The sequence below is a fragment of the Lagenorhynchus albirostris genome, chromosome 20 (genome assembly GCF_949774975.1).
Source record: "Lagenorhynchus albirostris chromosome 20, mLagAlb1.1, whole genome shotgun sequence".
NCBI lineage: Eukaryota > Metazoa > Chordata > Mammalia > Artiodactyla > Delphinidae > Lagenorhynchus > Lagenorhynchus albirostris.
In genome coordinates this window covers 32,262,700-32,277,297 of record NC_083114.1, presented here as the reverse complement: position 1 = coordinate 32,277,297, position 14,598 = coordinate 32,262,700, and the positions used below count along the sequence as shown (strand labels likewise).

The 14,598-nt window shown below is 40.9% G+C and overlaps 1 protein-coding gene across 6 annotated transcripts in view; it reads left to right on the top strand.

Annotated features, from left to right (window-relative positions):
- Positions 1-14,598, top strand: part of BCAS3 (BCAS3 microtubule associated cell migration factor) — a 570,722-nt gene that overhangs the window by 443,176 nt on the left and 112,948 nt on the right. For 4 of the 6 annotated variants that reach the window (XM_060135885.1, XM_060135883.1, XM_060135884.1 and 1 more), the window contains one exon: positions 633-689. The exons of the other annotated variants lie outside the window; for them this stretch is intronic. In XM_060135885.1, coding sequence (XP_059991868.1) covers positions 633-689 — 57 coding nt within the window. The remainder of the gene's footprint in view (positions 1-632; positions 690-14,598) is intronic. 6 annotated transcript variants of the gene reach the window in all.

Below are 14,598 nucleotides of genomic sequence, written 5' to 3'. Positions count from 1 at the left end.
TTCTTAGGGGAAGATCAGGTGCTGATTTAGTGAGTTTATTTTTGAGAAGCAAAAGCAAGAGTGAATAAAATGGGTTACCATACTGTAGATAGTGGGAGTTGATTGGCACCAACATCCTTATTTAGCTTGGGTTAAAAGTGAATTTGGAGAGGAAATACTAGCTTGAACAGAATTATCATCAAGGATAGTTACATACCCAAGAGGAAAGCCTAGGTTTGAAATACTGACAGATTAGGGGGGTGGGTATTTGTTTGCTTTATTTTGTTATTTAATTCAATTTGCAAGGCCTCTAGTAGATAGCTCTGACACCTTTGAGAAAACTGTTGAAATTCCAGAGATAAGCTTTCTATAACTTATGATGCTTTTGGAAATTTGGGTGGCCTAACGATGAGCAATTCTTCCTTTCTGATGTTAATCATTTGTATTTTTATCAGTGGCTCTAAAATTAATATAAAAAGGGAACTTCATTTATTTTGGGCAGTCATGTTTCAGGAGTAGCAGAGGATAACATGCTACTGTTAAGATCTAGATCATGCTAAAAGTATTAAACTTAGCTTTTGGAGATTAGGTTTTCCCTACTTAAAATTAAGAACTTAAAGATTTTAATCAAGATAATCTTACAATGTCTTAAGGTGCAACTTATTCGGGAGGTGATACCGCTTGGAATAGTAAAGACCAAAGGAGAAATTGTGAGTTAATGTTTACTCTTTTATTACTATTTTAATCAAATGGCTTTACAACTTGACCTTTTAAATGTGAATATATTTTTTTAAAAGAACACTCAGGTGTGTGAAGCCATACTGTTGTATTGGAAGTTCGCAGGCCTAAAAGTCTTATACTTGAGTTTTAAATATGTATATGATAAAAATATTTTGATTGGGATTTTCTGTGAGGGCAGTTACATTCTCCTTGTGACCTGCCTTTTGGTGTGGGTATTTGGATGTTTGGGAACTGTAAGCATGTCACCTCATATAATAATAATAATAATAATAGCAGTAACTACCATTTATTGAATGCCTACTCTGTGATAGACACTTTTTTTGCGTGTGTTTGATAAACACTTTATGTGCATATTTTCTTATCCTCACAACTCTCCTGCCAGATAGAATAGTATTTATATTTTTAAGAGAACTGAGCCTAAGATAAGTGATAGGGACAGGCTTTGAACCCAGGATTATCTGACCCCAAAGTCCATATTCTTTCCACTGCACCATGATATTACAGTGGAATGAGTTGTAGTTGATGCTCGTTTAAAACGTATCCATTTTAGCACACATACTCTAAGAAGTTCAAGACCGATCTTATCTTATTCAGTAGACTGGATTCATTTACCTGTGTCTTTCAGCCCTGTGACTGACTATAAAGGGCTCATTTCTTTTAAATTAAATTCAAAAACACTGAAGTAAGTCTTAACTAAAACCTTCCCCCAAAAGAAGCATTCTTAAAAAGTACCAAGGGTGGTTGTTCTTGAGAGGATTTTGATGAATTCAAGGGTAAAAATAGTCTAGCCATTTGATTAGATTTCAATATGCCACCCTTACTTGGGAACTTTCCTCTGTTTGGACAGGAGAGGACTCTTGCCATGAGAAACTGTCTGCTCCCTCCCCGACAACTCTCACTCCCTGTCTCTCACTCTTCAGAAGAGGCCAACCTGAAATTACAATCCAATTAGGCTTTCTTTGGGGGACCCTCAATACGATAGACACACTGAATTAGGTAGATTTGACATTAGAGGTTTGACTATTTGAAGGTGATTCCGGAAATCAATAAGGAGTTTGCTCTTTCTACCGATTTGTAGGTTGGTATACAGGAGAGAGTGGCAAAGCCAGTGAACCAGCCTGTTTGACCACCGAGCGCCTGTATCTCCCTTTGGCTCTGCTGTTCTCTACTTGTTGTCTTGTGCCAGGATTTAATACACACACACACACACACACACACACACACACACACGCATACACACACACACACACCCCAAATGACTTAGCCATCTCCTTATGCTAATAACAGAAGAGAAGAGAAAGTAAATAAGCCTAATAAAATAATAATTTTGAGATAAAACCAGTTTAAAATTGTACTTTCTCCCCTACTCATAGCATGTGACACATAGGGGTTGAAACAAGGTTTGTTGAGTAAATGCTTAAGTTTTCTGAGAAGGCTAAGAGCCTTCAGGATAATAGAATAAGATTCAATGTGTGTGTGTGTGTGTGTGTGTGTGTGTGTGTGTGTGTGTGTGTGTGTGTTTTAATTAAAGGGGAATGGTTTCTCGGTGATAAGTATATCTAGGACCAGAATGGCTCTTGTTATTCAAGATGAAGGAGCCAAGAACATGAAGAAGACAGTATAAATATCAGAACCCAAAAGAGACTCTTAGATATGTCCCGATGAGCCCTAAGTCACTATACCTAAAACACATAAAGACGTTTAGAGTGTTTTAATAACTTTCATGTCTATTTTGGACTCAGTCCATATTTGGTTAATGTTGCCAGACCCAGATTCTAGCTATCCTCCCTTTATATCTGATGCATTAGACATGATGAGAACTTCCTCACTGACTAGCCCGTGACGCTTAGACCCTTCCTCCAATTAGAAAGACATCACTGACTGCAAGCTATAGCAAAGAGCTGCTGTACAGAACCTGCAGTTAGCAGAGCTGCTGTACAGAACCTGCAGTTAACAATCTCCTGAAATGAAAAGAACCTGCAATTCAGGAAGCTAAAGGAAAAATTCACCTTCAGAGCCTCACTTCTGCCAGTCAACCTGCTTTTTTACAGAGGTTTATCCCACTTCTGAGCCGATGTTTAGGAGAAGGAATAGTGTTGATCAGTTTTCCAAAGATTGTCATGTCCCGCGCTGCCTTTATGAACTAATCCCTAATCCCAGTTTCTTCCAAACAGATTGAGAACTTTATAATCTCATATAATGGGGTGCATACTATCTCATTATTGGATATATCAGGATTTATTTTGCCAGTTCTTTAGAAGATAGTGTCTTTAGAAGACAAATAAGTAGGTTTTCAACACGCTAAAAAATGCAAAAAAAAAACTAAGGAAAGTTCATTCAGTCTGTGGAAATAGCATCGGCAAAGGCATCAGTTTGAAAACAGTGTGACTAGAAGTTAGCAAAAATGTGTCATAAAAGAAAAACAATAGGTAAAATTCAGAAGATTTTTACTTTATTATTAAAATTGCCTGATGCTCACAGACTTCATTTATTCTACATTTTACAAAATGGGATATACAGGGAAGGAGCAATGTTTTTTAAGACTTAACTGAAACTCCATAGGATTTGTGATTTCACTATTCATCCTCCTAAACGCAGTGTAATAGACTATAATTTTAGGCAGTATTTAAGCAAATATTACTGATAAATTAATAAAGTTGCTTATTTTATTTATTTATTTATTTAGGCTGCATTGGGTCTTCGTTGCTGCTGTGGGCTTTCTCTAGTTGTGGCGAGCGGGGGCTTACTCTTCGTTGCGATGCGCGGGCTTCTCATTACAGTGACTTCTCTTGTTGCGGAGCACGGACTCTAGGCTCACGGGCTTCAGTAGTTGTGGCTTGTGGGCTCTAGAGTGCAGGCTCAGTAGTTGCGGTGCATGGGCTTAATTGCTCCGCAACATGTGGGGTCTTCCTGGACCAGGGATCGAACCCGTGTCCCCTGCATTGGCAGGTGAATTCTTAACCACTGCACCACCAGGGAAGTCCTAAAGTTGCTTATTTTAGAAGATGTAAAAGTTGTTCCCATATTATCCGATGTCAATCAGTTTTTCTCTCTGGTCGAAATTTTATATGTAAAACTCAAAGTCATAGAAGTCCTCTGCCTACCATTCAGTGGTTTCAGATGGTAGGCTTTAACGTAACAACTGTGAGATGTTGGGCTATCATAAAAACCAGTTCCTCAGGGAACACCTAAATTTAGTACTTCTTTTTAATGGTAGTGAAAGTCTCATTGAAAGAAAAAACAACAGGAGATTGTTAGGGGACCTCTTACTGCCTAGTCCTGAGGGATATGGAGCTGATGGGACACCTCTTTAGGTCTAGAGACCTGTTCTTTGTGGACTCAATGTAATGTCAAAGCTGGAAGGCTTCCTCCTCTGACATGTGAAAAACCTGACACTCTGAGGGTTCAAGTGATCTATGTACAGCGATTGACAGGGCTGACACTTACAATCCCAGCCTTCTAGCACCTGGATTTGGCCTTCCTTACATACTGATCAAGGATTGTTTTCTGTCCTGGGAGAACCCTGGACCTATCATGACCCCAGGCCTGGTCTAAGGTGGCATTCTAGAGATGGTTGAGTTAGGAGTAGGTCTAAAGTAGGTTGAAATTGGTCCCTGGGTCTCTCCCTCCACTTCCAAAACTGTCTAAGGATTTCGAGGAGCCCCAGCCATCAGAGGGTACACTAGGGGTAGTATTGTATATCCAGTAATATTTTGGACATGACCTACCTGGCATGGCCTGATTGGAGATTGAATACCTGAATTATACCAGCTGCTGCAGGTGAGCTCTCTTGGTTGGCAAGAGAATTTCCTTTTCTTTTTTAATGCAAATCATGCTTTCGTTTTAATATAATATCGACCATTCAGCCTTGACATGATTTAAAATGAATGTGGCTAGTTTTGCCTATGAATATGTGTGTAGAATAACTTAATTGACAAGCAGTCATGAAGTTCTCCTTGAGGCTGATGTTATCCCATCATTCAGAGACCCATTTTGGTTAATTTGTTTTTTCATATAGTTTCTGGTGGGAAAAATGCATTGCTTTCCTACTGAAATTAACTTGATTGAAATGTCTTAGACTTTGTCATTTTCCAGCGGCTGAAGAGGTTATTTCCCAAGTGTTTAATTTTTTAAGTACAGTGTATATTAATGTAACTGCTACTTTCTCACATTCATCATTCCATGAAAAATTATCAACTGCATGCATTGAACAGATTTATATTTACATTCCAAATTCCCATTCACTGTAGGGTTTATTTAACTTTGAAGATATCATGGAAATTTGATAAAGATGAGGTTTTTAAAAACTTGTACCATTTATTGATTTGCTAAATATAATTTTCACATTTTCTTTAAAGTATTCTATAATATATCTTTCAGAAGGAAACACTTAAAGAGTAATGCAATCTACAGGAACTGTTCAATCAGAAATAATGAGTGGAGAGGTCACTTGTCAAGAACATATTTTTTGAAATACTTACATTTAAGGGTTTCCAGTCTTCGAGGTGAAAAGTTCTGCCATGAAAAATATGGACTGCATCGGGCTTCTGAATTCTATACAACATGTCACGATTTTTGCTCCTGGGCTAAAGATAGAAAGTAAAATAAAATGTTCTTTGTCTGTTTAGTTATCCTTGACTCCGTGAAATTCTCCAAAGTAATTACTGGTGACCACAATACCACCTACCGGCAAGAACAGCCTTGACCCTGTGCCAGCTGCCTTATTGCTGACCACAGCTGCTCTTGACTAGAGCAGATGTTCCTCCTTTTGCCTTGCCAGTAAAATTTTATTGATCAGTTTTGCACATAGAGAGCAGTATACTCTGCCTGAAGAGCGGCCAGAGATCTTAGCCACCTTTGTACAAGAAGGTTAGATTTCCCCTCTCTACCATGAGGTCCCCACTCCCAGGTTCTGTGCATCGTACTTCCCAGGCCTCGGGACTTGTAAACTGCAGTCCTCTTGGGTTTGCTTCCCTACCCACCCATGTAATTTTCCCAAAGAAAATAATGTTGGAAGAGCAACCACACTTGTGGTTGCAACTTGCTGCTTTAAAAGGCTGTCACATTAGAACTTTGCTCCTACCAGCTGTGGGTTTGCAAAAAGGAGTTAGGGTACTTTGTTGGGATGTTTTGTTAGGATGCTTTTCTGAATTTTTCCACATCTCTTCGGTTTGGATGTTGACTTGGAAATCTCTTTTGAATTAGCTTCTTTTGGAGAGCTTTCTGCCTTCCTGAACACTTCTTGAATCCTTGCCCCACGAAGGCAGCCAAAGGAACTTCTTCTGATTGTACGTATCAAGGGTGGCACCCTGTTTGAGTCTGAAAGTTGAAGCACTTTAAAGGCCTGTATTTTGCTTTGGATGATTTAATACAGTTTCCCTGTGTTGCTTGTCCAGAGGTAAAGGAATAGATTTTTGAGTTGAAGCTGAGGGGAGGACAGGTAAGATATAAGATCAGAGGGTAAAGGCCATATGGTGAGAATTTGTCTGCCTTGTGCTTTCGTAACAGGAAGTGGCCCTGACCTGAGTCCCTCAATGTTCATTCCAGGAGTGTGTCATTGTGGAAATTTATCTAGCCAGCTCTGTGGGCAGATGACCAGTTCTGATAGCCTGATTTTAAGGCTCCTAACACATATGATACCAGGACTTCATTGAATATTCTATTTAGTCCATATTAGGATACATAGGTCAAGGTGAGTGATTACTTTTAGATCTATAGGTCAGGAAGTTTGAGGCACATTTAATGCTTTAAACCACTTGGAGTAGTTTAAAGTAGTAGTATATTCTCAAATACTTGTAACACAAAACTTGATTCTTCTTTGATCTTAAAAAGAGGAGCTTTTGTATATTCTTTTGCTACTTTCTCTGCTACTCCTGTAAAAATTTATTTTTAAAGTAAGAGCCTTGAAAGCAATATCAGCACTGCTAGACTGGGTATTTGGCACAGAACTCGGGCTTTTTTTTTTTTTTTTTCATGTTCCCAGAGCAGAGCACTCTTTAAACTAGGATGAGAAAGTTAATTTTAATCCTCCAAAGGCTTATTTGCTAGCACAAAAGGTCATGAAACACACCCAAAAACTATATTGCTGAGATCTTAAGGAGAGAGATCTCGGCAGCAGAGATGGACTCCAGTATCCCAACACAGAATTATTTCCCTGGGTGGAGAAACAGTTTGTTTTAGACTTCCCTGTCGGTCCAGTGGTTAAGACTCAGCACTTCCATTGCGGGGGGCACAGGTTTGATCCCTGGTCGGGGAACTAAGATCCCGCATGCCTCATGGCACGACGGAAAAAAAACAAACAAAAATACCCAGTTTGTTTTAGGAGCACCAATGAATGCAAAAATGACTGAATGGAAGGGCTTTCCCTTAACCTGTCTAAGGGAAACTCTTGGTTTCACATTGTTTCATCCCAGAAGAGAATTCTTTAGAAGTGGTTATAAAATGGTGGTAGAAGAAGTTATTTCCAGGATGTTTAAGTAGCTGTTCTCTGTCCAATCTTTTTATAATTATAACCACTTGACCTATGATCTGTCAAAAAAGAGAAAGACTTGCCATATCTAGCTTGTAGACCCCTGGAGTATGAAAATAGGATGACCCAATTTTTCAAAGCTTTCTTTTGAGCCGATTTTTTTCGGTTATTAAAATGTCACCTGCCCCAGAGATTACGAATCACAAATTGGGGACTTCCTTGGTGGCACAGTGGTTAAGAATCCGCCTGCCAATGCAGGGGACACGGGTTCGAGCTCTGGTCCGGGAAGATCCCACATGCCGCGGGACAACTAAGCCCGTGTGCCACAACTACTGAGCCTGCGCTCCAGAGCCTGCGAGCCCAACTACTGAGCCCGCATGCCACAACTACTGAAGCCTGCACGCCTAGAGCCCGTGCTCCGCAACAAGAGAAGCCACCGCAATGAGAAGCCTGAGCACTGCGATGAAGAGTAGCCCCCACTCACTGCAACTAGAGAAAGCCCACACACGGCAACAAAGACCCAATGCAGACCAAAAAAAAAAAAATTCAGTTTTGATAGATTTATAAACAACTGCTCCTTCACATTGTGGATTCTGACACATTATGAAAATCGGCCCTGCTGAGCCATTGCAAGAATTCTCAATATATTGTGCAAGTTTTGATGGCAAGGGAACTGAGAGGAAGGCTTGTTTTTCATAAAAAAAAATTGCTTTAGAAACTAAGGTTGTAACTGAGCACTGCTCTGTACTGTATCAAGCCATAATATCCAGTGAGTCATGAAGACATTAGGGAAACACTGGAGACATCATAAGAAACATTTGAGTTAATGTTTGAGATAAGGAAGATGGCTATCTCTGAAAAGAAACTGAAATTAAAGGGCACATGGTCCCATTTTCAGATGACTAAAGGGAATTCCTTCAGTGACGCTTCCTTTACTCACCGATGGTCATCCTGTAGGTGGTGAAGAGCCAGGTGGAGAACTAGAAACCAGGTTTCTGAGCTCCCGTAGGCCATGAGACCTTGGGTAAATAACTTGCCCGTGTTGGCTTCAGTTTCTCACCTGAAAATGAGTGATGGACTACATCATCTCCATGGATCCTTCTGGTCGAAGGAGTCTCTGTAAATCTGGTTTTTGAACATTGTGTTATATTAGATGTTCCTGGAAAGGTTTTATCATTTGTGGCTGCCATTGTGGTGCTTTGTGTCACTGGGAGTACTTAATACTTGGACCACTCAAGAGACAGTTTCCTCCTGGCCAGGAATCCAGATGGCCAAATGCTCCCATCCCCCGGCCCTGCCCCAAGAAACCCTTCGCTCAGAAAGGTCATTTCATTTCCTGTGAGCCTGTGATTCAGGTTTATATCACTGGTCCAAGAGCTGGGCATCATTTGTCCATCTGGAGGGTGGGACAATGGAGACCTCAGCCCCTCAGACTCTGTCAAGTGACCCAGCCTTCCGGGGAGTTGTCAGCCTGGTGACAAGCTGGTGGAGAGCCCAATCCTCTGTTAACTTCAGGCCTAATTCTAATGAATTTGGGATTCCTTGCTGAAAAGCAAACTGGATCTTGGTATGTCCAAGACTCTGCCCTTGAAACCTCTGGGCTGATGACTGATATGTTAGTCTCTTGGGACAGGCCTGTACAGTTGAGAAAAGTAGCAAGAGCATCAGATCTCCGTGGGTCATCTGGCCCCCATAAAAAAGCAATAGCAAACTGGGAAAAGGCTAGACTGCACAGTTCCCAGCTATACTGGCTTATTAGACAAAGCCACCCACTCCATCTTTGTTTATAGAACTCATTTTCAGGAACAAGTGTTTTATAGTGAGGTGGATGTTGTTAAGAAGCTATTTATAATGGAAGATCTCAAATATGTGAGCCCTCTATCAAGCTTGATCTAAAGGAACTTTGATGGGTGGCAGTTTAGGAGAAAAAGGGAGAAAAGGATAAGGAAAAAAAACTAATAAAAATAGCTGAGATCACTCAACAGTTATCAAGAAACAGATACTACAGTTTTATAACACTAAGTACTAAAAGTATATGCACTCTTAAAAGGCAATTAAAACGTATGCTCTGAAACTATAAAACATTTTCTTTTCATCTGCAACATAGAGGGCAGATTACAACACATTAATAACGTTTTGTTTAGAGTTCAGTTTCTGATGGTTTCCAAATGTAGTCTGTGTAGATTAAGCAGAAGGAGTCCAGTTCCCTTTTTTAAGAGCGCTTGTAAAGGAAAGCAATGTGGTAAGATTGTTATGAAAAGAGAGTGTATTTAGGAAATAGCACTTAGCAGGGTCTCTCTGAATGGCTGCCAGGTCAGGAAGCTGAAGTGCAAGGCTTGGCCCTTGTTCAGCCCCCCCAGTTCCAGCTCCTTGACCACACAGTACGTCAGGAACATGTCACAGGCCAGCCAGGAAGACTCGGCCCCGCCCATGGGCCAGCTTGGCACGGCTGCTTTCACATAACCCAGGGCTCCAGAGGGGCCAGAGGCAGGCATTCCAGGGCCACGGGAACATGCAATTTTTTAAAATAGAAATGAAGAACTTAAAAAAAAAAAAAGCCTGGGAATCAAGCAGTTGCTGAGTCCTTATGGAACATGGTCCCTCATGGAGAATGTCAGAGCTGAAAAGGGCCTTAAAGGTTATCTCATCCTCTGCCCTTGTCTTACAGACAAGGAAATTGACTTGGATTAACTGCAGTGGCAGAGTCAAGATGCAACCCGTAGCTCTCAGTTCTCAGTCGGCTAACCCCACTGGCTCCACCTCGGTGGGCTAAGTCTTCTCTCTTGGGAGCTCTGTCCTGTCCTTAGCGTCCTGCGGTGCTGTGTAGGAGCCCTGTGGACCCCCTCCCCCTTGGATCTTGGCGATTCAGTGATTTGTTGCTGCATCATTTGCTCCTGCTACTTGCCTAACTGCTCTGTGCCTCAGCCTCAGTTTCTTCATCTGCAAAATGGAGATAATATCAGGGTTAATTCCTCATAGAGTTGTTACGAGAATTGACTGAGTAAATAGATGTGACGTTTCTAGTGGCTGGCCCTTAATAAGAGCTCAGTAATGTTAGCTGTTATTATCATTAATAATAGCATTTATTGGCCTTATTATCAATACTATCATTGTGATGTCATTGTTACCCCTATTGTTTCGACAGTCACCCTCAGGAATTTGGACCTGGGGGGGATGGAACATGAGCTCTATCACTAGGAGGCTGTCAGACCCAGGATTGAGGGGTTATGAATACCTCTGGGCTGGTGTTTCATGAAGTCCTACCATCAGATTCCAGCTGAGGAGTAGAGGTTTAGAAGTGGGTTGTTTTTTTTTTCTTTGATTGTTGTTGATGTTTGTTTTTGTTTTGCATTTTTATCTTTGTTATGTACTTTCAGTTGAAAGGGACTTTGGGGATGATTGAGTGATTATATATTACAGTTCAGTCTCCTCAATTTACATGTGGGAAAACTGAGGCTCAGAGAGATAAAATTTGCCTTATGTTTTGCTGCCCTAACTTCACAATTGCCTGGAACTCTTGTCTTATTTATATATAAAAGAAGACTGGAGGAGAAAGAGCCTGAGGATAATACCCACAAGACCTCAGTCCTTTAGCTTTTCTTCTACATTAGGCCCACGGAGACCCTATTAAAACCCCAGTTGTGACCTTATTCCTTAGCACAGAGACAACCCTAAAGAAAAATTCAAGAGAACCAACCCCTTCCTTAGGTATTAGAGAACAATCCCTATTATAAAAATTAAGTGGATTTTTTGGGGGGGGGGAGGTGTTTTGCTTTGTTTTTTGTGCTTCATGCTTTTATTTTTTGGATGTTTGTTTTTTATTTAAAACCTTGAAGAGACTTAACCCTGTTGGGCTGCTACTGCCTCACCCTAAGCATTGTCCTTTGAGGCCTCATATGGTACTACCTGAAAGAAGACTTACTTTCCCAGCTGCTTTAAAAACTGTGAGAAGCACATTTCTGTGCTTAACATAGGCTCACTGGTTTAAAAAGTAAAATTACTTTCTTAGTTTATGCATCAATTGTCTTTTCCTTGAGCTTTTTTTTAAATATAAATTTATTTATTTTATTTATTTATTTTTGGCAGCATTGGGTCTTTGTTGCTGTGCGCGGGCTTTCTCTAGTTGCCGCGAGTGGGGGCTACTCTTCCTTGTGGTGCGCGGGCTTCTCATTGTGGTGGCTTCTCTTGTTGCAGAGCACAGGCTCTAGAGTGCAGGCTCAGTAGCTGTGGCATGCGGGCTCAGTAGTTGTGGCTCATGGGCTCTAGAGCACAGGCTCAGTAGTTGTGGCACATGGACTTAGTTTCTCCGCGGCATGTGGGATCTTCCCGGACCAGGGCTTGAACCCTGTCCCCTGCATTGGCAGGCGGATTCTTAAACACTGCACCACCAGGGAAGCCCTCCTTGAGCTTTTATCTCTCCTTCGCCCTTGTGTCAAATCAGTTTTCCTGTTTTTCTAAAATGATTGACCAAGTAGTTGGTAAGATTAGAAAATTTAACTACACTGCTTAAATAGCAGGTAAGTATAGTATTTGATTGCTGGAAAGGTCTTGCATACTTAGCAACAACAATACTACAACAACACTGATTATTATTTACCTAGAAAAATCAACCATAAATTCATCCCAACTCTCAGTAAGAATATTTTAGCTTTTCGCTTTTAAGGTTTTAAGCTCTGGGATTGCCTGGCTACATTGAAACACCTGGTACCTTCCTCTTTGGGACTCTTTTTAGTTTCATTAATCTCAATTTGTTCTGACGGCACTGAAGCAGCTTTTCTAAGAGCTGTAATTGTCACAGAAAGAGCACAAAGACTTATTGAAGTTTCAGATTTTGCTCTGTTTGGAGCTACCATAGATTGGAACCGATTCTCCATCCTCATCTCTGCCCCAGAGTTGGATGAAAATATCAAAGCTTTCCCTTCTCTGATGCTTGTCGAACATACCCTTCCCAGCAGCTAATCACGTTCCTAATTTTCCAAAGAGCAAAAGCAAATCTCAAGAGGTAACTCTTCATCTCAAGGTCATCTGACAAGGTAAGAAGAGAGTTTGGATGAGTGCGCCCAAGTCTCTTTTCCTTATAGCTTCTAAAAGACATCCATGATACACTTTCTTTAGTTTCCACATTCCACTTTCCTACATTTCTTCTTAGTTTGACAATGTCTGGAAATCATCGTGGGAAACTGGTGGTGACTTCCAGTGGTCAGAGATTTTGAATATCATCAGCACCCATGAGCCTTCCCATCCTTCTCTAGAACCCCAGTGGGCATATCATTGCCCCTGTGGTGTGAGTGAGGGCCCTGGAATCAGAGTAGACTTGATTTTGTGCTTCTTGGTAGTTGACTTAAGTGCCAACTGCATGTATTGAGTGAAGCTTTTCCATCAGAATGATCATTTTTTGGGAAGACTTTTCTAAAGACGTGTTTGCTTGACCACACCGTGTGTAGAGTTTGGGGACTAAAGATTTCCTGATTGAGCTGCTCATGTGGAGACCCTTACCACAGCTTTCTTTCCCTGAGCTATTTATAGTAAAGTCCTGGCAATTTGTTTATACGTTCAGTGAAAAACACCTAATAAAATAATAAGTGGATGGCGTTTGGCTCTCAGGAATTTGGGGGCCCTTGCTAGTTTCCTTGCCAAGCTACTTACATGCAACTTTGCTCCTAGACTTGAGGGATGGGAGTTGCCACATTATCCATTTTCCCCTGAAAATTGAGTCTGATCAAACCAGAAGCTTATTTTCTGAAACTCCAAGTCAAAAGTATATCATATTTATTTTCTGACTTTAATCTTTACTTTTTACACTTAATAAAATGTTTCCCGCCCATTGTCAACCTCTACTCATAGTCATAGGCTAAACGGGCTAATGACTCATAATTGAGGCTTCTTTTTTAACATGGAAGTGCTGTGTTTCAAAGTGCCTTCAAAGTGACCCTGAGCTGGTCCAGACGACATGGGGTCATTAAGCCTTCCTTCTTCAAGCCAAGAGGTAGTTTCTTTTTTCATGATTTCTTTAAACAGAATGTCTTTGTCCGTGGAGTGCTATGCATTTGAGGTTGATGCCCACTTCTTGCCTTTAAAACCATTGAGTCTGGGGCCCGGAGAGAGATGAGTAGGATACAAAGGTGAACAAGAGACAGGGTCACACAAAAATAACCATTACAAAAGGGACTCTTCTCAATACTCTGTAATGACCTATATGGGAAAAGAACCTAAAACAACAGTATATGTGTAATTGATTCACTTTGCTGTACAGTAGAAGCTAACACAACATTGTAAATCAACTATACTCCAATTAAAAAAAAGAAAAAGAAATGTTAAAGAGAAAAAAAAGGGACCTAAGGGTTTTTAGGGTTGTTTGTATCCTGTGGCACAGGAACCCAAAGTAATTTCCTTAGCCTTAAACCCAACCCCCAAACGCTACAGATGGTCTTTGTTTTTGTTTTAATAAATTTATTTATTTTATTTATTTATTTTTGGCTGTGTTGGGTCTTCGTTGCTGCGTGCGGGTTTCTCTAGTTGTGGCGAGCGGGGGCTACTCTTTGTTGTGGTGCACGGGCTTCTCGTTGCAGTGGCTTCTTTTGTTGCAGGGCACAGGGTCTAGGTGCGTGGACTTCAGTAGCTGTGGCACGTGGGCCCAGTAGTTGTGGTGAACGGGCTTAGTTGCTCCGTGGCATGTGGGATCTTCCCGGACCAGGGCTCGAACCCATGTCCCCTGCACTGGCAGGCGGATTCTTAACCACTGCGCCACCAGGGAAACCCCTGCAGATGGTCTTTGAACAGCCTACAAGTAAGGGGTAGGCCTTACTACTGCACTTATGTGTGTCTCTGAACCGTTTCTGGGGGTGAACTCAAATTCTGTTTAGGTATTTTCTCTACCAACTCAAGAATTTTGGATTTTTAAAAATTTTACATTATGCTCTAGTTATAGAGCATTTCCCCCTTTTAAATCTAAACCTGTGAGATGGATGTTTTCATCCCCATTTTGCCGATAAGGCTTAGAGAAAGAAACTCATCTAAAATCACATTGCTAAAAAAGGCCAGAACCCTGGCCTTCAACCCATATTCTCAGTCATTCCTTCAAGAAAACTTTTTACCAAGTTACCTTCCTTTGAATGGAAGACTTCAGCGGCCCCAGGAGAGTCTTTATGTATCCCCAAATAGCAAATAGTTTGATCATGTCAAAATATTTTCCCCTCAAAAACTTTACTGAGTGTTGTCACCTTCAAATAATAGAAATCCAGATTCATTAATTTCTTGTTGCAGGTAACACAGTGTAGTGGGGGGAACATGGAATTGGGGAGCAATCAAATAATTCAAAAATATGACTCTGTTCTGCCGTAAATGTGGGACTTTCACTTAGCCTGTTTCTTCTTCTATACAAATGTGAATAGCAAACCACCTCAAAGGAG